Source organism: Gorilla gorilla, chromosome 18 (genome assembly GCF_029281585.2).
Source record: "Gorilla gorilla gorilla isolate KB3781 chromosome 18, NHGRI_mGorGor1-v2.1_pri, whole genome shotgun sequence".
Classification (NCBI taxonomy): Eukaryota; Metazoa; Chordata; class Mammalia; order Primates; family Hominidae; genus Gorilla; species Gorilla gorilla.
In genome coordinates, this window is record NC_073242.2 from 35596011 (window position 1) to 35623597 (window position 27587).

Consider the following 27587-nt stretch of genomic DNA (forward strand, 5'->3'; position numbering starts at 1 on the left):
TTTTCAGAGCAATTCCAAAATTTAATGTGTGCAAATTATTCATATATTCATAATTTTACTATCATACATTAGATTTGGGGAATCAAGTGCAGGGTAAAGGGAACATCTATTAGCTGCTAAAAAAAAAACCATATGTGAAAAGAATTTGAATTTAAATATTGTAACTGCCTTCCTATTGACTCAGAGCTCTCACCAAAGCTCTCACTACCTGATAAGGTTGGCAGCTGTCATCGATTGGAAAGGCTAAATTGGTGGGAACTTTTTTTTTTTTTTTTGAGATGGAGTCTCGCACTGTCGCCCAGGCTAGAGTGCAGTGGTACGATCTTGGCTCACTGCAACCTCCCGGGTTCAAGCAATGCTCCTGCCTCAGCCTCCAAAGTAGCTGGGATTACACGTGCCCACCACCACACCCAGTTATTTTTTGTATTTCTAGTAGAGCTGTGGTTTCACTGCGTTGGCCAGGCTGGTCTGAAACTCCTGATCTCGTGATCTGCCTGCCTCGGCCTCCCGAAGTGCTGGGATTACAGGTGTGAGCCACTGCGCCCAGCCGAGTTCATAATTCTTGCAAATGAATTTGTTGCTTGACTTGAATTCACCTAGGGTTCCTGTTAGAAAAGTTTTTTTTTGGAGACAGGGTCTCACTCTGTTATCCAGGCTGGAATGCAGTGGCGCAATCTCGGCTCACAGCAACCTCTGCCTCCAGGGCTCAAGCAGTCCTCCCACCTCAGCCTCCCAAATAGCTGGGACCACAGGCGTGCACCACCAGGCCCGGCTAATTAGTAGAAACCCTGTCTTTACTGAAAATACAAAAGTTAGGTGGGCGTGGTGGTGCACGCCTGTAGTCTCAGCCACTTGGGAGGCTGAGGCGGGAGGATCACTTGAGGCAGGGAGGTGGAGGTTGCAGTGAGGCAAGATTGTGCCACTGCACTCTAGCCTGGGCAAGAGAGTCAGACCATGTCATAAAAAAAAAAAAAAAAAAAAAAAAAAAAAAAAAAAAAAAGCAATGGCAGAGAAGGAAAGGGAAGGGAAAGAGGGTAGGGAAGGAAAAAAAGGAAGGAAAAAGAAGATGGAAGGAAGGCAGAAATTAAAGAAAATGCCTTTAATATGAAAATGTGGGTTAATGGAAATTATGAGTTCACAAGGATTCAGCTTACAGCCTTTCAGGACTGGGTGATGGATTGGGTGGGGGAATGCTATGTGCCTGGGGAGAGTGTGGGGTCCACGTCAGCTCCACAGAGGCCACACACGTACAAGGTGTGACGGAGCCCCACACACCCACGTGCCCCTCACCAGTTGCTCGATGAGCTCGATGCAGGGCTGTAGGTCCAGCCCAAAGTCAATGAAGTTCCACTCGATGCCCTCGCGCTGGTACTCCTCCTGCTCCAGGATGAACATGGTGTGGTTGAAGAGCTGCTGCAGCTTCTCGTTAGTGTAGTTGATGCACAGCTGCTCGAAGTTCACCTGAGCACATGGCATGGGGGCGGGGCGTGAGCATCTTGGTATGAAGTCAGAAGACAAGGAGCCCCACAGAAGCTCCACCCGACAGCACCCCCATGGCTCGCCCACATCCTGTTCTGCCATCCCAGCACCCAGACAGGGCTGAGGCCCCAAAACATGCTGCCTGGAGTCCACCAGGGCTGGTGAAGTTGACATCACATGGCCCTCACACACCTTAAAGATGCTTATCTCCTCCATCTGCACAACCATCTATGGATGGACAAACCTCGTAAGGCACGCTACTGCATGTACAGATGTGGAAACATTTTACAGATGTGGAAACAGAGGCGCAGAGAGAAAGTGACTCGGTAGTACACTTCTTTCGGGACATCTATCAATCTTAAAACCTCCTGGCTGGGTGTGGTGCTCATGATTGTAATCCCAGCACTTAGGGAGGCCAAGGCGAGAGGATCACTTGAGGTCAGGAGTTTGCGACCAGCCTGGCAAGCATAGCGAAACCTCTCTCTACTAAAAATACAAAAATTGGCCAAGAATGGTGGCTCATGCCTGTAATCCCAGCGCTTTGGGAGGCCAAGGCCGGTGGATCACTTGAGATCAGGAGTTTGAGACTAGCGTGGCCAACAGGGTGAAACTCTGTCTCTACCAAAAAAAAAAAAAAAAAAAGTAGCCAGGCATGGTGGCACTAATCCCAGCTACTCGAGAGGCTGAGGCAGGAGACTCACTTGAACCTGGGAGGCGGAGGTTGCAGTGAGCCAAGATTGCACTACTGCACTCCAGCCTGGGCAACAGAGCAAGACTCTGTCTAAAAAAAAAAAAAAAAATTAGCTGGGCATAGTGGTACACTCCTGTAGTCCCAGCTACTCAGGAGGCTGAGACAAGAGAATTGCTTGAACCCAGGAGGCGGAGGCAGCAGTGAGACGAAATTGTGACACTGCATTCCAATCTGGGCGACAGAGCAAGACTCCGTCTCAAAAAAAAAAAAAAAAAAAACAAGACAAAAAAAAAACCTTCCCTTTCTCTGAGAACTTTCTTCAAACCCATGGGTAAGGGATCCAATATCCATGTTTCTACTACATGAGGTATTGCAAGCTCCTGCAAACAGTTCTTGGCTTGGAGGTGACCATGTAGCCCAATTCAGGTGAGTAAGAGTCAGTGAGACTTAATTCCAAGATTTTGGTTGGAACTGTTAGAAAAGAGATATGTGCTTTTTTTTTTTTTTTTTTTTTTTTTTAACCAGGATTACTGAGAGGCAGTCTGGAGCTGTGGCAGCCATCTTGCCCCCATGAGGGGAGAGCCTGCTTGAGAATGGAGCCAATATGGAGGAAGGCAGAGAGAGAGAGAGAACGATGGCGGGAGATCAGACCCTGCCTACGGGATCCAGCTACATGTCTGGCCTTCTCAGTTCCAGAAACCAATGCATTTCATGTTGGATTTCTGTCTCTTATACCCTCAATGATCCACCCTTAACTAGACAGCCTCCTACCCTACAGTAGCCATCTACATGCCTTTCTCCAAAATCATGATTCCTCCAAGAAAAAGCCCATCTCAGACAACCAGACCATGGCTCTTACGATCCCACCGAGCTGTACCTCAAAGATCTCAAATCCAGCTATATCCAGGATCCCCAGGAAGGAAGCCCCTTGCCGATGGGTCTTGTCCAGGGCTTTGTTCACGCGGGTGAGTATCCAGCGGAAAAGGCGCTCATATGTTGCCTTGGCCAAAGCCTCTACAGCAAAGTCAGCCTGCAGAGGGGAACCAGGGGAACCCGGTTATTCTCAGTGGGCTCCATTTTCACATAAGCCAGGCTGGTGGTGAAGATTTTTATTCTTGGCCGGGTGCAGTGGCTCACACTGTAATCCCAGCACTTTGGGAGGCCGAGGCAGGTGGGTCACTTGAGGTCGGGAGTTCAAGACCAGCCTGGCCAACAAGGCAAAAACCCATCTCTACTAAACATACAAAAATTAGCCAGGCGTTGTGGTGCATGCCTGTAGTCCCAGCTGCTTGGGAGACTGAGGCAGGAGAATCGTTTGAATCTGGGAGGCAGAGGCTACAGTGAGCTGCGATGGCACCACTGCACCCCACCCTGGGCAACAGAGCAAGGCTCTGGCTCAAAAACAAAAAACAAACAAACAAAACCTGACATGGGACTTTGAATATTCTAGTATTGAATAAATGAGGGATAAAGAGATGGATGGGTGGATGGATGGACAGATGAATGAATGAATGAATGAATGGAATGACAGCTGGATGGATGATGGATGGATGGACAGATGGACAGATGGCTGGGTCATGGATGGATGGACAGATGGATGAGTGAGGGATGGAGAGATGATGGGTGAGCAGATAGATGGGCAGATGAATGGATGGATGGATGCATGAACAGACAGATGAATGAGTGGGTAGAAAGATGGATGGATGGACAGATGCAGAGGCAGACCATGGGTGAATGGATTAATGAATACATGAATGAGTGAACAGGTGGATAGATGGATGAATGGATGGATGGGTGGGTGCATGGATGGATAAGTGATAAGTAAACGGCAAGTACATCATTACCTGTTCTTTTGTCTGAGCTTTCTGTACCACATCTCGCCCAACCTTGATACGAGGAGTGAGGACTGGTGAAATCTGTCACATTAATTCCCATGAGGTGGCAAACTTTCTGAGCAGCTGGACGGAGAAAAGAAACATCGTGAGTCCATCACAAAAGAAATAGCTTGGCAAGAAGACACATCGCATGGGATATTTGTGATCTGTGAATACACCGGGTTCTCTTGGGGAAATGGGACCCGCTGACCATGAATATAGCTTGAAGTGTCCTAAAGGCTGCTGTCATTAGTGGTCACACTCCCCAGTATTTTGCTGAGAGGCAATGATTGCGGTGGGCTGAAGCAGGCCCCAGTTGGGGGTTTAGGGTCAGGTAGTTCTAGTTTCAAGTCCCTGTCCCTTCACACTTCCAAGTCATGTGACTTTGGAAAAGCTCTTTACCCTCCCAGCGTCTTGCTTTTCTCAGCTTTAAAAAGGGTCAGCTCTTCGGTACCTTGTTGGTACCCAGGACTAAATAAGGTAAAGTATGTAAAGTCCCTGAGATAGATAGATTTGTTTATTTATTTATTTATTTTTGGAGACAGAGTCTCGCTCTGTCGCCCAGGCTGGAGTGCAGTGGCGCGATCTCAGCTCACTGCAACCTCCGCCTTCCGGGTTCAAGCAATTCTCCTGCCTCAGCCTCCCGAGTAGCTGGCATTACAGATACCTGCCACCACACCCAGCTAATTTCTTTTGTATTTTAGTTGAGATGGAGTTAGATCGTGTTGCCCAGGCTGGTCTCGAAGTCCTGAACTCAGGCAATCCGCCCACCTCGGCCTCCCTAAGTGCTGGGATTACAGGCGTGAGCCACTGGCCCTTGAGATTTATTTAATAGTTACTTAGTAAGTATTAAATAGTTATTAATAGTAACATTTATTGAATAGTTACTATTCAATAAATATTTCTTTCACCCTTCTAGGATATGTGTTGCAGCATTGTTTGCAATAGCAAAATGCTAGAATCAACCTAAATGCTCTTCTTTTATTTTGAGATGCAGTCTTCCTGTCGCCCAGGCTGAAGTGCAGTGGTGTGACCACGAGCTGGCCCCTTAACATGAAAATAGCATTACATGCTGCTTTGCATGTGCAAGGCAGAGTAAATAGTGATTTTAGGATTTTTTTCCCCATCTCTTGGCAAGAGCACTTTTTCATTTCTCTTTCCCTGAGGTCTTTCCTTGGCATCCAGATTCCATTAATTTGCCAGATTTAGGGACTCTAATACATAACAAACACCTGAGAATGAAACTGCCACTGCAAAATTATAACTGAGACACTGAACAAGATCTGACCTAACCGACTCCATCTTGCTTCTAACCTCCAAGCTCCACTGAACCATTTGTGGGTGTAAGCCGAAATAACTTGGGAGGAACTTAGTTTATAGTTTATTTTTTATTTTTTTGACACAGAGTCTCACTCTGTTACCCAGGCTGGAGTGCAGTGGCACAATCTCGGCTCACTGCGATCTCCGCCTCCTGCGTTCAAGCAATTCTCCTGCCTCAGCCTCCTGAGTAGCTGGGATTACAGGCGCCTGCCACTACGCCTGGCTAATTTTTGTATTTTTAGTAGAGATGGGGTTTCACCATGTTGGCGAGGCTGGTCTTGAACTCCTGACTTCAAGTGATCCACCTGCCTGGGCCCAAAATCCTAGGATTACAGGCATGAGCCACCACGCCTAGCCTCTTAGTTTATAGTTTAAAACACAAGAATCCTTTCCCAAAACAAACCCCCTTCTTGCCTGGGGACTAGACTGCCTTTGTAGGAGTAACAAATTAGCCCAAAGGTTAGAAATTATGGTTTAGGAGTCCTGTAACTGGAGGCTACAAGAGTCTGACCCTCCCTAAATTGCTCCTGGGGATAACATCACTATTGTAAAAACCTAAGACCAGTACTTGAGATATTTTTGCGGACCCTGGCACCAGGTGAATCAGCTGACACCACCCAGATCAAGAAACTGGCTCATCTGATCTTATGGCCTCTGTCCAGGAACTGACTCAGGGCAAGAGGACAGCTTCGACTCCCTGTAATTTCATCTCTGACCCAACCAATCAGCACTGGCCTCCCCCTAACCACATTATGCTTAAAAACTCTGATCCACGAATGCTCAAGGAGATTGATTTGAGTAATAATAAAACTCTTGTTCTCCCATGCAGCCAGCTCTGCGTGAATCACTCTTACTCTATCGCAATTCCCCTGTCTTGATTAATTGGCTCTGTCTAGGCTGTGGGCAAGGTAAACCCAGTAAGCGGTTGCAACAGGTTTGATCAAGGTGGGCTCTAGGGAGCGGGAAAAAGCACCACAATATACAGCCTGGGCTGGGAAATAAGAAACCTAAGTTTTGCTCTCAGCTCAGCCACCAACAAGCATAGTGGTAGCCAGGCCAGCTTCTCAAAACACAAAATACTGTTTATTTGTGGGTAGGTTTATCAGATTTAGGGGGAAAATGACAGGATGCTCAGTTAAACCTGAATTTCAGATAAACAAGAATACTCTCTTGGTATGATCACGGTCCAAATGTTACAAGGGACATACTTAAAATTTAAAAAAAGGTTTGTTGTTTACCTAAAATTGAAATTTATCTGGACATCCTGTATTTTATCTGGCACCCCTAATTCTCAGGGCAATTGAGGTCTGTCTCCCCAAGACGACCACAGATACCGTAAGAAGAGCTATTCTTGTGTCATTTCCTGCTGTATCCCAGTGGCATATTGCAGAGGCTTGAGAAATATTTCTTTAACAAAACAATTAAGTGGAGTATTCTAGAAGAGATGGTCCCTCAGGATCTTGTCTGGTCACTATTAGGGGTAGGACGTAATGACTCTTGCCTGTAATCCCAGCATTTTGGGAGGCCAAGGTGGGAGGATCACTTGAGCTCAGGAGTTCAAGATCAGCTTGGGCAACACAGTGAGACCTCGTCTCTATTAAAACTTGTAAAATTTTGTATTTAAAAAAAAGAACAAATAAATAAAACTATTAGATTTGTTTTTTTTTAATCCCTGCGCTCTGATTCAATAACTTTCCACATAGGGTCTTGAGCACTGAAAAGTTTGAAAAAAGAAAAGTGAGTGATAAGAACCTAGTCCAACGGTTGTTAAAATCCCAGATACCTTCACCTTGAAAAATAACCAGTGGTTAAATGTCACCTTCCCCACCCCCTCAACCCCAAAGTCATTGGCCATCGGGAAAAAGTGGCAAGTACCTGTGTTATCCAGCATGGACGCCTGGTCTGTGTTTCTTTCCTTCTTGAAGACGATATTTCCAAGCTGCAGGACCGATGATACCTCCTTCAATATGGCTGAGGTGGGGAGAGAAGGGCAGAGCAGATACAAAGGTCAATGCCAAGGTACCCTGGAGTTTGGGAGCCTAAAGCCACTGGGGGCCCAGAGCCAGCTTACATCTTTCCTCCAAAGAAACTAAATTCTGAGCTCAATATTTTCATATGGTTGCTTAAAACCTTGCATTACAATGGAATACCATGCAGCAGGGACTGGCAAATTATAGCCCATGGACCAAATCTGGCCCACTGCTTGCTATTATACATAAAGTTTTAGTGGAAAACATCTATACTCATTCATTTACATATTGTCTGTAACTATTTGCATGCTACGCTGGCAGAGTTAATGAGTTGCAACAAAGATCATCTGGCCTAAAAAGGCTAAAGAATTTACTATTTGACCCTTTACAGAAAAATGTGTTAGCAACCCCTGCCACAGAACAGTGAGAATGAATGAGCTACAACTACCAAAAATCAAAACTGATGTATTGGGGCCAGCATAGTGACTCATGCCTGCGACCCCAGCACTTTGGGAGGCTGAGTGGGATAACTGCTTGAAGCCAGGAGCTTGATACAGCCTGGGCAATGTAGGGAGATCCTGTCTCTAAAACAAAAAAACCCCTGACATATCTTCCAGACACAAATACTGAACAAAAGAAGACAGATGGAAACAAGAACATACCGTCTAAGTCCATATATAGACCGTCCATTCAAGAAGAGGCAAAACTAATTGATGCTGTTAGAAGTCAGGATAATGATTATCCTTAATTGAGGGAAGTTCTTAGAAGGTGCATGTGGGAGCTTCCATGGGGCTGGTGGCATTGTCTTATTTAAAATGGATTCTAGTTACACAGACGTGTTCAGTTTATAATAATTCTTTGCACTGCACGCTATGGCATACACAATTTCCTACATGTAAATCATATGTCAATAAAAGGATTTTTGAAATAAAAACCCTGTGCTTCTTACATACTCTGCTGGGTGTACCAGATGCCCATGTTGGGATGAAGAAGATATACGTTTGTTTCCACTTGTTGTCCAGGTGTCTCCAAACAAAAACGCTGTGTTCCCAGAGTACTTGGAACCTTTCTGACTCCATACTCAGGCCATGTTACTGTTAAAATAGTTTCTATGTCTGAAATCCCCATAAGACCATGAGTTTCTGGAGAGTGGAGGGCCTGCCCTAATCATCTTTGAATTTCCAAAGCCTATTCCAAGGTCCTGATACATATGGGAGGGAGGGAGAGAGATGGATGGATGGTAGGTGGAAGGTGGATGGAGGGATGAATGAATAAATGGATAGAGGATGGGTTCACGGATGAATGGATGGATGGATGGATGGGTGGGTAGATGAATGGGTGAATGATGGATGGATGAGTAGAGGATAGATGGATGAATAGAGGATGGATTGATGGATGAATAATGCATGGATAGAGGATAGATGGATGATGGATGGATGGATGGATAGATGGATGGATAGAGGATAGAGGGATAGATGGAATGGACAGAGGATTGATGGATGGACAGAGGATTGATGGATGGACGATGGATAGATGGATGGAGAATTAATGGATGATGGATGGAGGAATGGATAGAGCATTGATGGATGGATGATAGATGGATGGATGAATGGATGGATGGATGGATGATGGATGGATGGATGGATGGTAGATGGATGGATGGATGATGATTAATGCAAATTCTTGGCTTAGCTTAACTCAGGTACAAATCACCCAGAGCTCTGGCTTCAAATCAGTCACTATGTTCCAGGAACAAAGCCTAGAGATCCCAGACTTCTCTGGTTCCTCAGGCCAAACCAGACATTACAAGGCCCTTCACAACAGCTATTCTCACGCCATGGGGTCCCTGGCCCAGCTCAGCAAAAGGACCCAGCTGCTGACCACCCACCCATTTGCTCCCAGTCACTATGGTAGAAAGCCTTCTCCCCAAAATGAATGAAGCTGCTGTTGACAGGGCTTGGAAACACACTTCCTTTTAACCATAACATCTATGAAAGAGTCTTTGTAAACTATGAAGAGTTGCACTCACAGTTTTAAAAGTGTCAATTTAAACTAAAGATTCCTGAAATGCCTGCACAGCCCAGGCGAGCCGGCCAACTCAGGGTTTCTCAATCTTGTCACTGCAGAAATTGGGGGCCAGATAATTCGCTATTGTGGGGAGCTGTCCTGGGCATCATGGGAAGTTTAGTAGCATCCCTGGCCTCTAACCACTAGATGTCAGTGGTGGTTACCCTGACAGAGTTGTGACAACCACAAATGTCACCAGATACTACTAAATGTCCCCTGGGAGGCAAACTCACCTCTGGCAGAGAACCACTAGTCTAAATGAACAAAGCCAACTAATGAGGACTATGAGGACCCTAGGAGGCCACAAACCCATCTGAAGGGGCCAGCAGCTACTCCGTTATTGTCACAGGGGATATAAGCCAAGTGTTGCTAGAACTTCTGATTTTTCTAGATAATGGAAACCCAGAGTTTTTATGTGAAGTCTACCCATGGTTTTTGTGTGTGTGTGTGTGTGTGTGTATGTGTGTGAGACTGAGTCTTGCTGTCACCCAGGTTGGAGTGCATTGGTGCAATCTCAGCTCACTGCAACTTCCGCGCTTCCCGGGTTCAGGGGAATTCTCCTGCCTCAGCCTCCAGAGTAGCTGGGATTACAGGCGTGTGCCACCACACCCGGCTAATTTTTCTATTTTTAGTAGAGATGGAGTTTCACCATGTTGGCCAGGCTGGTCTCAAACTCCTGACCTCAAGTGATCCATGTGCCTTGGCCTCCCATAGGGCTGGGATTATAGGCCACAGTGCCCGGCCTACCCATATTTAAACTTTAGGAACCAATTTTTAAAAATTTTGAAGGTTGTAGTGGCTGATCTCTCCTGTGGGCTCAGGAACCATTGGTTTGCACTTTCTGGTATAGTTAATGTAATTCCAGAAATGACAAAAGAATGCCACCACTCCCAGGCCATAAGAGATGAACCTTGGGGCAGAATTAGCAGACAGCAAAGAAGTAAACCAGTGAGGAGACACAACACAGCAAGGGTGGTGACGGCTGGCAGCATCCTGGTGTGCTGGTGCAAAGCACACGCTCTGCAGTTAGAGAGTCCTGAGTTCAAATCCCAGCTTTGCTTCTTATAAATCTCATTATCTTTGAATTTCCAAATCCTAGTTCCGGGTCCAGATACACATGGGGAGGGAGGGAGATGGATGGATGGCAGATGGAGGACGAACGGATGAATGAATGTATAAATGTATAGAGGATGGGTTCATGGATGGATGGGTGGGTAGATGGATGGATGGGTGATGGAAGGATGAGTAGAGGATAGATGGATGAATAGATGATGGATTGATGGATGCCACATGAAGGATGAGGCAGAGACTGGAGTGAGACAAGCCAAGGAAAAGCCAGGAACAGCCAGAGCCACCAGAAGCCAGGACAGAGGCCAGGAACAGATCTCCCTCAGTGCCTCCAGGAGGAACAACCCCTGCCAACATCTTGCCTTTAAAAAAAAAAAAAAAAAAAAATTTTTTTTTAAATTTTTAGTAGAGAAGGGGTCTTGCTATGTTGCTCAGGCTGGTCTTGAACTCCTGGCCTCAAACGATCCTCTCGCCTTGGCCTCCCAAAGTGCTGGGATTACAGGCATGAGCCATTATGCCCGGCTCCTGCCGACACCCTGATTTCAGAACCCTGGCCTCCAGAACTGGGAGAGAATAAATTTCTGTTGTTTTAAGACATCAAGTTTGTGCTAATTTTTTACAGTGGCCTTACACCTCTCTTCTTACTGAGGAATAAGAAACAGGACTTTCCAACATCAGACATGTGTACCACCAGGGATACACAGGATGGACAATTTAGGTGATTTTATTTTTTATCTTAAAAATACGTTAGAAGCAGTATAACCAGGCCAGGCATGGTGGCTCATGGCTGTAATCCCAAGGATTTGGGAGGCTGAGGCAGGGGGATTGCTTGAGGCTAGGAGTTCAAGACCAACCTGGACAACATAGCAAGACCCTGTCTCTACAAAACATTAAAAAATTAGCCAGGCATGGGCCGGGTGCAGTGGCTCACACCTGTAATCCCAGCACTTTGGGAGGCTGAGGTGGGTGGATCACAAGGTCAGAAGATTGATACCAACCTGGCTAACACAGTGAAACCCTGTCTCTACTAAAAATACAAAAACAAAATTAGCCAGGCGTGGAGGTGGGCACATGTAGTCCCGGCTACTCAGAGGCTGAGGTGGAAGAATGGCATGAACCTGGGAGGTGGAGCTTGCAGTGAGCCGAGATGGTGCCACTGCATTCCAGCCTGGGTGACAGAGTGAGACTCCAACTCAAAAAAAAAAAAAAAAATTAGCCAGGCATGGTGGTGCATGAGGATATCTTGAGGCCAGGAGTTCAAGGCTGCAGAACCCAATGTGGTGGGGAAAATCCTGGTCTCCCCTGGTCACTTGGAGCCTCATGAAGCTCCAGCCTGATGCCTGACCCACCCCCTTCTCCATAGGCCCCTTGATGGAGGGTTTGGAAGTAGCTCTTGGTTTATAAATGGGATTGGTGTACATTTAGGACTAAGTTGGTTCCTATGAGAGTTGGTCATTTGCACGCCACTGTCTGAATGCTTGCTCTGTGTACCATCTGCTCCATTATTTGCTTAACCATTTTCTTTAAATTTACTTCCTTCTCTTTCCTTACATTTGTTTTAACAGAAAACTTTCTCTATCTTCAGTGAAAAATCATCTTCACTTGCCATAAATAGATAGCAATTATAAATATAAATACAAGGAAAACAGTATTACCAAATTCTAGCTAGATGCTTGGGGCTGCCGAAGGTGCTAGGCCTGGAGTCTGGTCTCTGTGGTTAAAGGGGAAATTGGCAAGTGCCAATGTACATTGAGAACACTGGGGGCTGGGCATGGTGGCTCACGCCTGTAATCCCAGCACTTTGGGAGGCCAAGGTGGGCTGATTGTTTGAGCCCAGGAGTTCAAGACCAGAGAATACTGGATAACATGGTGAAGCCTTGTCTCTACCCACCCCTCCAAAAATCAAACCAAAACAAAACAAAAAACCCCAGGCCAGGCGCGGTGGCTCATGCCTGCAATCCCAGCACTTTGGGAGGCCAAGACGGGTGGATCATCTGAGGTCAGGAGTTTAAGACCAGCCTGGCCAACATGGCGAGACCCAGTATCTACTAAAAATACAAAAAAAATTAGCGGGGCATGGTGGTGGGCACCTATAATCCCAGCTACCCGGGAGGCTGAGCCAAGAGAATTGCTTGAACCCAGGAGGCAGAGGTTGCAGTGAGCCGAGGTCGTGCCACTGCACTCCAGCCTGGGTGACAATAGCAAGCCTCCATCTCAAACAAAACAAAACAAAAACCCTAAAATCAAAAATTAGCCAGGCGGGGTAGCACATGTCTGTAGTCTCAATGACTTGAGAGGCTGAGCTGGGAGGACTGCTTGAGCCTGCAAGGCAGAGATTGCAGTGAGCTGAGACTGCACCACTGTACTCCAGCCTAGGTGACAGAGTGGTGTGATCTGGGGTCACTGCAGCTTCCACCTCCTGGGCTCAAGCAATCTTCCTGCCTCAGTCTCCCAAGTAGCTGGGACTACAGTGTGCACCAACACACCCAGTTAATCTTTTGTATTATTTGTAGAGAAGGGATCTTGCCATGTTGCCCAGGTTAGTCTCAAACTCAAGCTCAAGTGATCTGCCTGCCTTGGCCTCTCAAAGTGCTGGAATTACAGGCGTGAGCCACCATGCCCAGCAAAACAATTTAAATGGTCTCATTGTTTTCTTTCACAAGGACAGACAATGATTTAATAAACCCTCTATTAATCAACCTATTTTAGTTTGTTCCAGTTTTTTTCTATTTTCTTTATTTTTTTGTAGAGACAGAGTCTCACTGTGTTATCCAGGCTGGTCTCGAACTCCTGGGCTCAAGCAATCCTCCTGCCTCAGTGTCTCCAAATGCTGGGATTACAGGCATGAGCCACTGTGCCCAGCCTGTTCCAGTTTTTTATTATTTAAATAAAACTATACTGAACAGTGTAGTACATCAAGAAAAAAGGATTTGGTAAATTCCTGGCACACAGCAAATACTTAACCATTGTTCATTGTTATTTAAAAGCAAGATTAGAAGCAAAACTGACCCCTGTCCCAAATGAAATGAATCATTCTTGGAGAGCCTATGTCATTCAGACAAGGAGGCTATCAGCACTAGATTCTGATGTGGGACCCTGGCCAAGACCCACATACACCATCCATTTGTCAACTGACCCATACAGCCTTATTTTTCTAGACCCCAAGTTATCTTCGGAGGAGCTGCCCCTCCCCTTATGCAGCATTTCAGCAACCTCAGTGCTATTCTGGGGCTCCAAACGGGCGTAGGCGTGGGAAGGAAGGGAAACTTTCCACAGTTCTGTCCTGGTGTTCCTGAAAGAGATTAACCTTCAACACTGAGGCACATCTAACGCAGAAGGAAAATCGTTTCTAGAAACACAGTGTCCCGACCAAGAATTTCTTTCTGAGCTGTCCTGTTCTCAAGACCCAGTGTATTTCTTGGCCACTGGTTAGATGATTTTGATCAATATCAATTGATCACCAGAGCAACCCCTCCAGGAAAAGCCTGAGTAAATCCACTGCCTCGATCACTCCCCCTCCCCTAAACCCTGCCCACATGTTCCTGATGAGGCCAACATCTCTACCTTCAGCTCCAAGAATCCATTCTTAGGGACCATAATGAAACCACCCTGCGCTTTCCACAACCCTGCCTATGCTGCATAGCTCAGGAATGTGCATATCAACCTAAGCCAACCAATCCGAGTCAATGACACTCCGTTCAGGAACTTAAGCTGGGAATCTACTCTGTTCTTTGGACATAAACCCAAAGAATATAAGGGCTGGAACCCAGCTATGTTGCTGTCAACAAACTGCATCCTATAGAGAAACAATGTAGTCAAGAGAGACATAGAAGACAAGAAATTAGGTTCTAGAAAAATCATTTGAACACCTAGATCTCACTGTACCTGAAGCTTGAATTCCTGAACTTTTTTTTTTTTTTTTGAGATGGAGTCTAGCTCCATCTCCCAAGCTGGAGTGGAGTGGTGTAATCTTGGCTCACTGCAACCTCTGCCTTCCAGGTTCAAGCAATCCTCCCACCTCAGCCTCCTGAGTAGCTAGGACTACAAGTGTGCACCACCAGCCCCGGCTAATTTTTTTTTGTATTTTTAGTAGAGACAGGATTTCACCAAATTGACCAGGTTGGTCTCGAACTCCTGACCTAAAGTGATCCGCCCACCTTGGCCTCCCAAAGCGCTGAGATTACAGGCCTGAACCACTGTGCCTAACCTCCCTGAACTTCTCAACATTCTGAGTTAGTCACTTTCCCTTTGGTTTAAGCCAGCTCGGGTTACTTGCAACTAAAAGAGTCCTAGTTATACAGCCACTTTTCTACAACACAAACAAACCACCTAGAATAAAATTCATTTTCCTCCTTTTTTTTTTTTTTTTTTAATGGAAGGTGGGGAATTCAGAGAGCAGAAATCTGTCCTGACCAGAGAAGAGTTCTTAACAGGTTCCATTGGTATCCAGGCAAGCTACCCTCCAGACTCAAGGTGTGAGGCTTACATAGCTGCTCCTCCTCGCTGAAACCCATGATCGCCATGGCCTCCACGGTTTCCTGGAACATCTCATCATCCTGGGCTGCTGGGATGGGCACAAAGCCATTGGAGAGGAAGGTGTAGTTGTTGAAGCCCTCCAAAAGCAAGTCACCTAGAAGGAGACGAAGAGAGGTCAGGGTCAATAAGACACACTTCTAATTTCAACATGAGACCGAGATCTGGTCAAGGGTCTGGGCCATCATAATTCCTTTCCCTTTATCAAGGCTTGAACCGTTTAAAGCCCTCATGCATCGTCATGTAGACAGCCTCACCAACCACTGCCAGCCTTACACAGTGGTGCAGGTTGTGCACTGCTCCAGTGACTGCAGCTGATATCCAGCCTTGGTTCTGCTTGCTAAGCCACAATCCCTGGCACAAAGTTACATTTACCTGGAGGAAGGGATGCCTTTACCTCAATTGTCCAGAGGCACCCTGCCTTCAGAGACAAAGCTGTCAGAAGAGTTAGATCAATCTTTACTCTTTTTTTTTTTTTTTTGAGACGGAGTCTCACTCTGTCGTCCAGGCAGGAGTGCAGTGGCGCGATCTCAGCTCACTGCAACCTCCGCCTCCCAGGTTCAAGCGATTCTCCTGCCTCAACCTCCTGAGTAGCTGGGATTACAGGTGCCCGCCACCACGCCCGCCTAAATTTTGTATTTTTAGTAGAGGTGGGGTTTCACCATGTTGACCACACTAGACTTGAACTCCTGACCTCAGGTGATCCACCCACCTTGGCCTCTCAAAGTTCTGGGATTACAGACGTGAGCCACCGCACCTGGCCTTATTCATGTATTTATAAAATTTTTATCAAATTCAAACAGGCACATGAGTTTTAAAAATCAATTACTACCAAAGGTTTATAATGAAAAATAGCATTCTCCTGTCACATCCCTTCTCCAACTCTACGTTACTCCATATTACCTGCTTTTATCTCTTTCAGCTGTTTTTTATCTGGCAGTTACCACTCTCTCTCTGTACAATAGGCTTGCTATATATACTAGCCTATTATAATGTATATACCATTATGTATTATATATCATAGGCCAAGGGTTCCCCAACCCATAGGCCATAGACCAGTACCAGTCCATGTTAGGAACTGGGCCACACAGCAGGAGGTGAGCAGCAGGTGAGCAAGTGAAGCTTTATCCGCTATTTGCAGCTGCTGCCCATCACTTGCATCACTGTCTGAGCTCCGCTTCCCATCAGATCAGCAGCAGCATTAGATTCTCATAGGAGCGCAAACCCTATCGTGAGCTGCGCATGTGCCCTCCTTATAAGACTCTAATGCCTGATAATCTGTCACTGTCCCCCATCACCCCCCAATGGGACTGCAGGAAAACAAGCTCCCAATGATTCTACATTATGGTGACTAGTATAATTATTTCATTGTATATTACAATGTAATAATTAAGTGCACAGCATATGTAATACACTTGAATCATGCCCACACCATCCCCCCAACCCTGCCCGCCCAATCTGTGGAAAAATTTTCTTCCAGGAAACCAGTCCTCAGTGCCAAAAGTAACAGGTGTTTTTGGCCTATTGGAAGACCAGAGGCAAAGCACAATCGCTGTAATAGGTGATTTCTGGATATGTCAAATTTAGATAGTATCTAGTGACTTCCTGCTATGGTAGGCAAAAATGCAGCTTTCTTATACTACCTTTCCTTTCCTCCAGCTATTTTTTTTTTTTTTGAGAGGGAGTTTCACCTTTGTCCAGGTTGGAGTGCAGTAGTGCGATACTGGCTGCTCACTGCAACCTCTGCCTCCCGGGTTCAAGCAATTCTCCTGCCTCTCGAGTAGCTGGGATTACAGGCACCCACCACCATGCCCAGGTAATTTGTTGTATTTTTAGTAGAGACGGGGTTTCATCATGTTGGCTAGTCTAGTCTTGAACCCCTGACATCAGGTGATCCACCCGCCTCAGCCTCCCAAAGTGCTGGGATTACAGGTGTGAGCCACCGTGCCCAGCCACCCCCAGCTATTTTTAGTTGAATCAATATATGAGGCTTATATCACAGGTTGGCAAATCTGGTCCCCTGTTGTTTTTGTAAATAAAGTTTTATTGAAACACAGCTGCTCTGATGTCCTTGTTTATTTCTCATGGCTGCTTTCTCACTAGGCAACAGAGTTGAGTAGTTGCAACAGAGGCCATCTGGTCCTTAAAGTCTAAAACGTTTACTACTGACCCTTTAGCGAAAACAGTTTGCCAACTCCCTTTTTATGACATTAATTAGATATTCTGTGTCAAACTGTATCCTATGATTACATTTCCTTTGTTGTTGTTCAGCTTCTCCCCCACCCCCAACTTTATAATTGCCTTTCTTTCTCCTGCACCATTTGCTTTTATTATACCCTCCAATATATCAAGGATCCTCTTCCAGATCAATCTTTAATTAGGATGGATTCGGTTATACTTTTGGAGAGACGTCAGCAAGATATTTTTCTTTCAAAATAAAGGTCTTTTATGGGTCAAGTCACTTGGAAGCTGCTTGATAAACTCGAGGTTAAATTGACCAAAGACACCAGTTAACTCAAACTTTTGGATTAACTTGAAATGCCTGATTCAAGTCACGAGGATTGAGGTCTTTGCCAAGACTTCATTATCCCAAGTATGGATGCATTTAGGAATATTTGGTTCTTCCTAAAAGCCTAACATCTTTCCAGTTCTATCATCTAGAATACAAAGGACCCCTGGGAATTTAGTTGTGAGCCCTATACTTGCCCACTTCTGGAAGACCAGAGGCAAAGCAAAAAACTGGAACCCAAGGTACCAGACAACCAAACTGTTTTCTTGGGTGCCAAATAAAAGGAAAAGGAATGTCAACATTTTTCCCTGGCCCATTCCACAGGGTCCTGCACTGTAACTGCTAATATACCATGTTTGCTGGTACATAAAAAATCCATTCAGCATTCCCCCTTTACCAAAAATTGCTCCACCTCATAGCCTATGTTCCTGAAAGCCAGCCATTAAGGAAACTTATTTTTATTGTTTGAGACAGAGTCTCACTCTATCGCCTAGGCTGGAGTGCAGTGGTGCAATCTTAGCTCACTGCAAACTCCACCTTCTAGCTTCAAGCGATTCTCCTGCCTCAGCCTCCCGAGTAGCTGGGATTACAGGCGCCAGCCACCACACCTGGCTAATTTTTGTATTTTTGGGGAGACAGGGTTTCACTATCTTGGCCAAGCTGGTCTCAAACTCCTGACCTCAGGTAATCCGCCTGCCTCTGCCTCCCAAAGTGTGGGATTACAGGCATGAGCCACTTTGCCCCACCCTGGAAATTTAAATAATGGATAATGCCACCCCCTAGTAGCTGAGGTCTACAATACACTCCGACACAGCGAAGTTCTGAGCTCACACAGATCCTTTTGGTAACTGTCTTAACCAAAATAACTAACCTTGGGCCACAAAAGAGATGGGAAGCAAAGTCTGTATTGCTCCCATAGAATTTCAGACTTAAAACTTATTGCTAACATGTAGACTCTACCATGTACAGAGTCACTGATCCATTCCTTTTTTAAGCTATGCGATTTGTATATATTTTTAAGAGTTAGTAAACAGCTGCAGGTCCAGAACTCATAACTTCCTACTGGAGTTTGGTATACAGTGTATTATATTTACATAAAAAAACTTTTCCCTACAACAGAGGTCAGCAAACTTCTGCCCACTGCCTGTTTTTGTAAATAAAGTTTTATTGTAACACAGTGATGCATCTGCACTCACTGATTTATGTGTTGCCTATGTTCATTGGTTTATGTGCTGCCTGTGCTCATTGGTTTATATGTTGTCTGTGTTCATTGGTTTATGTGTTGCCTGTACTCATTAGTTTATGTGGTGCCTGAGCTCACTGGTTTATGTGTTGCCTGCGCTCACTGGTTTATGTGTTGCCTGCACTCATTGGTTTATGTGTTGCCTGTGGCTGCTCTTGAATTACAATGGCAGAGTTGAATAGCTGTGACAGAAGCCACCTGGCCTGCAAAGCCTGAAGATTTACTATCTGGCCTTTTACAGAAAAAGTTTTGACCCCTGTTCTACAAAGTCACTGGCAAAACATGTATAATGAAAAATGCTTAGTCCCGCTGCCCCTGCAAATTCCTTATAAAACCAGAATGCATCTTTTATATTTGCAAGTTTTATAAATTGGCAAGTAAGGCAAATGTCTTTCTCCCTTTCCTTGAAGGCGTAGATTGTGTCTAGTTGGACTTGATGCTCTCTGGTCTAATGGGACATGAATCATTAATGATCTAATGTCTAATTGGAGTTGATGGCTACTATGTCACATAGTAGGTGCTCAGTAAATGAGAATGACTGAACACAAGCCACACTCACTCATTGGGAGGAGATGAAGAACTGCTCATATGTCACTCACAGACATGGTCCTTTCTGGCAGGATCTGAGACTGTTTTAATAGCCAATCCCTTAACCCCGGATTCTGATGAAAGGGAAGGCTCAACCCATCCAATCACATGTCATTGCTAGTCACTTACTTCTCATCTTCTCCTTGGCTCCAGCAATCATGTAGTAAAAGATGTGGAATGTCCTCTCGTCTCTGGCTTGGTGAATTGCCCGTGATTTTTCTAGCAGATCTGGTTTGGAGGGAGTTAGGGATTCTGGGGATACTGCGGGTGTTCCTCTGGTCTTCCACCTCCATCCCTGTCACACCCAATTCACACGGGATGACTTTCCAGTTCTGCCCCTGGGATCGGTAATGTCTAACTTTGACCATCGCCCCTGTGGACAAATGGAACCGCTGGGTGCTGCCAGCAGACTTCAGATGCAAAAAGAAGGGAGGGGAATAGAGTGAAAAGAAAAAGCATAAAAACACTCCAGGAAGATGGTAATGGTAATGAGATGTTCCCCTAACAGCCATCACCAGCAAATCTTCTTTAAAATGAGCTGTCTTCAGACATTACAGAACACAAATAATGACACCCTCTATGATCCTATGATTTATGATTCATTCCTATGTGAAACGATTGATATAAATTGTCTCACTGAAGCCTCACAAAGTATGCTAGGAAATAAGTGCAACTATTATCGGTGTTTTCAATAAGGGGAAACTGAGGCTCAGAGAACAGAAGCTTTCTCAAGATCATACAGCTAGCAAGTGGCAAAGCTGTCTTCCATGCCCTCTGTTCCAAGAGTGGGGTCTGACGGGACGGAGGGGAGACAGACCGTAAACACGCCACACTAATTAACTTCAGGAGAGCTGCTCCGCGATGGGGGGTGGCAGGAGGGAGAGCAGAGGGGAGGGCAGGTGACGGTGGCATGGAGATCACAGGGTCCGGGTTGATGGGAGAGGGCAACTGGGAGGCTGGGCTACTGTACTGGGTGGATTTCCACAGCGCTAAGCGTGATGGTGCGGGATGATGGGGCTAGATCAGCAGACCTTGTCTTCTTCAAGTCCTAAAGCCAGCTAGCAGTGCCCGGGCTACCACAGCCCATGTCCAATCTGGAAAGCAGTGATTCTCAGACTTTCTCATGGTGTACACGGGTACACACACATGTATGTTTGAGCCAGAGTCTCGCTCTGTCACCCAGGCTGAAGGGCAGTGTGCGATCTTGGCTCACTGCAAACTCTGCCTCCCGGGTTCAAGAGATTCTCCTGCCTCAGCCTCCTGAGGAGCTGGGACTACAGGTGCATGCCACCATGCCTGGCTAATTTTTGTATTTTTAGTAAAGATGGGGTTTCACCCTGTTGGCCAGGCTGGTCTTGAACCCATGACCTAAAGTGATCTGCCTGCCTTGGCCTCCTAAAGTGCTAGGATTACAGGTGCATGCCACCACACCTGGCTAATTTTTGTATTTTTAGTAGAGATGGGGTTTCACCCTGTTGGCCAGGCTGGTCTTGAACTCATGACCTAAAGTGATCTGCCTGCCTTGGCCTCCTAAAGTGCTAGGATTACAGGTGCATGTCACTTTGCCTGGCTAATTTTTGTATTTTTAGTAGAGACAGGGTTTCACCATATTGGCCAGGTGGTCTCGAACTCCTGACCTCAAGTGGTCTGCCCGCCTCGGCCTCCCAAAGTGCTGGGATTACAGGCTTGAACCACCGTGCCTGGCTGAGATGTGTGTTTCTAAAGAGCTCCCAAGTGATGCTGATGCTGCTGGTTTGGAAACATACTTTGAGAACCACTGATCCAAAAGGAAGGCTGAGGCCAGAAGGACGGGGCTATGCCTGGGGCTCGCTCTAAACACAGGAAATGAATTGCTGAGAGGTGTGTGCAGGGCTGCAGGACAAGAAGGCCCTGGCTCTGGACTTGACCGAAGCCTGACAGCCCTCCTAGCTGCAGGATGGGAAGCCTGGCTGGTTTGGGCAGATTAAAGTAGAAACGTAGAAAACATTGAATTAACGCAATAGCCACCACCTATGAGATGCTCACTTTGGGCCCAGCACCGTACCAAGGGCTGTGCATATTATTATGCATATTATATCATTTAACCACTGCACCAGCTCCAGAAACTAGGTGCAATCACCCCCATTTTACTGATGCAAAACTGAGGCCCAGACAGCTTCAGTGATTTTCCCAAATCCCCACAGCTTAGACAAGTACAGTGGAGAGGAAGCTACTCCACAACCCACCCTCTTATCCAGGGCACATAAAACGTGGACAAATGGGACCACTAGGTGCTGCTAGAGAACCTCAGGTGCAGAAGGAAGCTAAGTCAGCCCCCCAGGTCCTATTCATTGCCAAGCACGTGTTCCACAGGAAGCCTGAGCCCTAGGGCCGCCTGCAAAGCTCCTGAGGCTGATCAGTCACTGAACTGTAGACTTGGTTGTTCCCCCACGTCCAGAAATTTCTAACTTGGCTCCACTTCACCGCTCAGGTTCATGAAAGAGATGCTCTACTTGTTCCTTGCGATACCAGCATTCTTCTGGGTAAACTCTGTTTTCATCAATTTCCTACCTAAGAAGTGGAGCCGATCACAGACCAACTCTCTAAGAGGACAACAGGTCCAGAATTTGGCCTCGGACAATGGCTGAATAAGGATGAAGTGAAGATCATACGATAGACGCTACATAGCCAGCCCTTACTCTGCACCATGCATGGTGCCTAGAGCTTTATATGAGTTCATTCACTCTATTCTCACATTTCTATGAGGCAGGTACCATTCATTATCATCCCCATTTTGCTGATGAGGCACAGAGAGGTGGAGTAACCAGCCCAAGGTCACTCAGCTAAGGGACAGGTCATTTGACATCACATGCAGCCTAGGCTGCTTGTTTAGGGTTCAAACCAGGGGTCCGGTCCACACATGTATAACCACTGCACCACAATGCCTGCTGTTAAGGGGAGATTTGTTCTGGAAGAAACCTAAGAGGCTGGAAAGATAGGGGTGGCTCTTGGACTCTCCCAGCCTCTGGGCAGGAGATTGGTAGGGGGCAGGGGTACCCGTTTGGCCCAGGCTCAGGGAAAGGATACAGGTCTCAATGTTGGCTCCCATGATGTAACCTGTGACATCGAAGTTGATGCGGATGAATTTGCCCTGCCAACAGGAAAACACAGTTCAGGCTTTGCTGCCCAACTTCAGCCTTTAACCCCATGCTGTGGGCAAGCAGGAGGCAGATGGTACAGAGGATGGGAGGTGGGGCGGAGAGATTCTTGCGAACACTCAGAACCCCACAGGTCAAGTTGTCAGGCGGAACCAACATCTGCTGAGCTGAAACCACCCCAGGCCTGACAGCAACAGAACGTGTAAAACATGTTCACAGATCAATTTCATTCGGCTTTTGCAATGACCATAGTCCATCATGGCTATCCCCATTTAAAAAAACTTATTTATTTATTAGAGACAAGGTCTTGCTCTGTCACCGAGGCTGGAGTGCAGTGGTGCAATCACAGCTCACTGTAACCTTGAACTCCTGGGCTCAAGCAATCCCCTTTTCCCCATGACCTCACCCTCCCAAGCAGCTAGGACTACAGGCATGCACCACCATACCTGGCTAATTTTTAAATTTTTTTTGTAGAGATAGGATCTCACTGTGTTGTCCAGGTTGGCCTCAGACTCCTGCACTCAAGCAATCCTCCCACCTCAGCCTCCCAAAGTGCTGGGATTACAGGAGTAAACTACCACACCCAGCCCACTATCCCCATTTTAAAGCTGGGAAAACTAAGGCTAAAAGAGATCAAGTGACTTGTCCAACGTGACAATGCTCCTGAGAGGTAGGGCCCTAAGCAGAAAGAAGGTTTTTCCATATTCAGGGGCTAGAGGGCTCCCTCCCCAGACCCTACCCTGCTCCAAAACATGCTGCACCCACATCATCCCACTATGGATTAAACCTTTTCTGTGGACAGGTGAGTATGCATTGGCCACACTGCCCAAGCAGGCCCTGTGTAGGATGTCCTTTAGGCAGGAATGGCTCATGTCCCTGGCCCTAGAGGCTCAACAAGTATCTCCAAAGATGGCCCTATCTACCTGCCTCAGCTAAGCCATGAAACCAAGGATGGAACCCAATCCTCCATCTGTTGGCATCAACCCTTTTCCTGTTTCCTCAATAGGTGAGACAGGATTTCATCCTTTTCCCCCATCATGACATAACATGGTGGGAAGTGTTGGCGTGTGTGGACACAATCCCCTAGGCTTGCTCAGTCCTTGACAAAACCTTCAAACTTTCCCCATTGGGAAACATGCAGTAGAGTGATTTGGGATGACCATATCCCAGATGGAGCCAGGGAGAGCCGGCTGGTCACAGGCAAGGCCCAGGCACCTTCTTCACTCTCCTTCCCAAGATGGCAGGGACGCCAGTGAGTGGAGGATGTTTTTAGGGATTTGTCTTGCACGTGCTTCCATTTATGACAGGCTAGAAACATTGCACAGAATTGGAACATGCAAACGCAGTGCTTCTCAGTGGAGGCGGCACATCTGCTATGGAGATTTTGGAAATCGGTGGAAGCCATTATTTGGCTTGTCACATGATGGTGGGGGCCGCCGTTGTTAGTGAACAGTGGAGCCAAGGATATTTTGGGAGTCCTGCAATGACCTGGAGAGTCTCTGATGCCAATCCTTGTCTATATCCCTTATGACTCTTCCAATGTCTCACCTGCCACTCATGGAGGTAAAAATCTGTTTGTAATTAGCCGGGCTTAGAACCTAACCTTTATGACTTTTGATTTTTACGTTTTTTTGTTTTTGTTTTTGTTTTTTTTGAGACAAGAGCCTCACTCTGTCGCCCAGGTTGGAGTGCAGTGGTGTGACTTTGGCTCACTGCAACCTCCATCTCCCCGGGTTCAAGGAATTCTCCCACCTCAGCCTCCCGAGTAGCTGGGAATACAGGCGTGTGTCACCGCGCCCAGCTAATTTTTGTATTTTTAGTAGAGACAGGGTTTCACCATGTTAGCCAGGCTGGTCTCAAACTCCTGACCTCAGGTGATCTTCCCAACTCAGCCTCCCAAGGTGCTGGGTTTACAGGTGTGAGCCACTCTGTGCCTGGCCTAGATTTTTATGCTTTTAAATAAAAGCATTAACAAGTGTTTAAAATGTTGTTCTAATACAAGAATATCCCATCTGTGTGACTCTAGAGAAGATTGTTCTTTGGTTCAGCGCTTCACTGAGAGTCAGTTGCCATTCTGGAAAATCCCATGCCAACATCATCAGTGCCTGAACTTGACCCTTTTCCTTGTATTTGTAGCTGTCGCCGTGGATAGACCTAAGTGTCTGTCTCTTACTGCGTCTTCTGTTGGTGTGGCCTGGCCCGAGCATTAATATGCTGAAATGCACTTTATTTATTTATTTATTTATTTATTTATTTATTTATTTATTTTTGTAGAGATGGGGTTTCCCCATGTTGCCCAGGCTGGTCTCAAACTCTTGAGCTCAAGTGATCTGCCCGCCTCAGTCTCCCAAAGTACTGGGACTACAGGCATGAGCCACCTTGCCTGGCCTGAAATGCACACTTTCATTATGAATTGTCTTATGTTATTTCTTCTTCATATTCCAGTTAGGGCATTATGCTGATGTGTATTCATCTAATACGTGTAGGAGGTGATACTATCTATGATTCTAATTTCGGGCGAGGAAAGGAGACATTATGTAATTGTTTGTTACTAAAATGGGCCTTGGGGATCACAGGGTCAGGGACCACCACGTGAATATGCTCAGCAGAGCAGAGCTTTCTGCAAAGAGTCTTTCACAGGGCCCCATCTCAGCGAGCAACAGTTCAGAGACCCCCTTCTCCTGGAATGCAGAGGCAATTTTTCCTTCATCTTTTCTCACTAAAATATCTTTCTGAGCCTCCTATGGAGACAACCGCTTCTTTTGCACAATAAAACCATTGTTGTCCACCTATCATCAACCACCCACTTTCAGAGTTCCCCTGCCCTGTTGGGCTCAGGCAAAAACCTTTTGCTTTGGAGCCTGGGGGAGTGTGCATGGGAAGGTAGTACCCCCTGCCTCACTTACTCTCTGTTATTCAATTGGAAGAACCAGCTTCATGAAGTCTGGAACCATATCTGAACTATTCATCGCAATCCTGTGAGACTCGCTGAATGCCTGGTATACAGTAGGCACTTAATAAAAACAGCAAATGAGAAAAAAACAAAGAGAATGGTGGTACATGTAAAAGTGCCTACCAGAGTAATTGTACACAGTAGGTACTTACTAAGTATTTCTTGGAGGAGGTGTGTGCCTGGTACACAGTTGGCACTCAATTCATGTTTTGTTACATAAAATGGTATCGGATATAAGGGTCCAGCCCATACCAGGTGCTCAATAAATAATTTTTTAAATTTTATTTTAATAATAGAGATGGGATCTCGCTTTGTTGCCCAGGCTGGTCTAGAACCCCTGGGCTCAAGTGATCCTCCCACCTCAGCCTCCCAAAGTGCTGGGATTACAGGTGTGAGCCACCGCACCAGGCCAATCAATATTTGTTGAGTGAATAGTGAATACATTAATGAATGAATTAGAGAGTGAGAGGCAGGAGCCCTTGCAAGACTGTGAGATACAGCCCATCTCTCCAGGGTCAGATGCCCCTCCCACCTCTGCACGCAAACACTCTGCAGCCCCAGGCAGGAGATGACACAAAAGCTTTTCTGGAAAACCCATGTGGGCTTTGCTACTTACGAATCGTGAGGAGTTGTCGTTCTTCACTGTTTTGGCGTTGCCGAAAGCCTCCAGAATCGGGTTTGCTTGTAGAAGCTGCTTTTCCAGCTCTCCCTAAAATTCATTCATATCTAGTTATTGGAGAAAGCAACCTAGGTCCTGACAGTTCTACCTCGGATGGATGTTGTCACAAAACTCTGCCCTTAACCCACAGGTTCTCTCCTATCTCCTACCTCCTCTCAGACCCTGATGCTAATGTTCAGATTTACAGGAGGATTTCAGAAGAGAAGCAACTGTCTGAGCTCTCTAATAGCTAGGACATCTGCTCCCTAGGAAGGTCACTTTTTTCAAGACTAGGGCCTGCTCATCTGTGCAACATCACTGCCACTCAAAGCCACTGCCTTGCACAATGTCGGAGATGTCATTTACATCATGATGAATGGTGCCCCCCGGAGTTGTGCAGTGCACCACCTGTCCCACTGTACATGGCAGTCGTGCTGCTGTTCATGTTTAACAAGCAGCCTTCTTCAAGCTAAACCACTACAATCCTCCTTCTAATTATTTTAGTGCAATTTTTTTTTAAGTTGCAATTTTTCCTTTCTCAGGACTGGTTTTCTGAAGTCTTCTACAGCAGACAAGTAAGGAATGCACAAAACCCACCAGGAATCCTCTTAGCGGACTGCGGAATAAAGCTTCAAGCAGGTTGCCTGAGCTCCATTCACTGGGTTAAAGGAAGCTGAGACTGTACACAGCCCACCGGCCCCCTCTACCGGGATGCCTTTGCACAAACGCGGTCACGTGATTAATCATGGCAGGAAAGGGCCAATGTGGTTAAGTTAAGCTGGGAAAGCAAATGAGCTGCTCTTGGCCTAGCCCTAAAACATGGTGGCTGCAGTTGGGCCCCGAGGCCTCCAGGCCCTGGATTCTGGGAGTTTTTCTCCTTGTCCTCCCTCCTGCTTTCCCTTCCTTATTTTTCCAGGCAGCAGGGCTGGGCTGGACAGGAGCCGGGAAAGTGTCTAGAGGGGACAAGGATGGGCATGGCTTCCTCCTCATTCCTCCACATGCTAGGAAGGCATCAGGGTACCTGGTCTACAGGACAAAGCAGGAAGCTGCTATTTGTTTCTGTTTTGATTTGTCCACACATCTTCCTTTTTGTAGCTCCCAGAGAAAGATGAAGCAAAAGCCTCATCCGCATACAAATCTCAGCCACAAGTGGAATCACCACAGCTGAGACTGGTGGAAATTTACAAGGAGCACCACGGGCATTTCTTTGTTGGTGGGAAGACGACTAAAGGAATCACTTTTGTTCACATAAACTTGGGGTCTCCATTCTCTCTGAAAAAGGCTCCCTTTCTAGAATGGGGATTCTGGCAGGTAAGGTTGAAAAGTCTTGGCAAGAGAGCTTTAAATGGGGGGACCTGGTTCAAACCCTCAATTTTATAGATGATGAAACCGTAGCCCCGAGAAGTTAACTGACTCGGCCAAGGTCACACAAAAGCAGATCCCAAATAAGAACTGTAATTCTCCTTCTGATCTGCAACACAGTCACCCAGGGTCTAA

General features: G+C 46.3%; 1 protein-coding gene across 1 annotated transcript in view; it reads right to left on the reverse strand.

Annotated features, from left to right (window-relative positions):
* LOC115933144 (myosin-11-like) overlaps positions 1–27587 on the reverse strand; it is a gene marked incomplete at its 5' end in the record, with an annotated part of 88318 nt that continues 60731 nt past the window's right edge. The window contains 10 exon segments of the mRNA XM_055364263.2: positions 1–605; positions 1291–1461; positions 3048–3200; positions 4015–4078; positions 4080–4128; positions 7240–7335; positions 14956–15099; positions 19472–19570; positions 22409–22472; positions 26049–26141. Coding sequence (XP_055220238.2) covers positions 597–605; positions 1291–1461; positions 3048–3200; positions 4015–4078; positions 4080–4128; positions 7240–7335; positions 14956–15099; positions 19472–19570; positions 22409–22472; positions 26049–26141 — 942 coding nt within the window.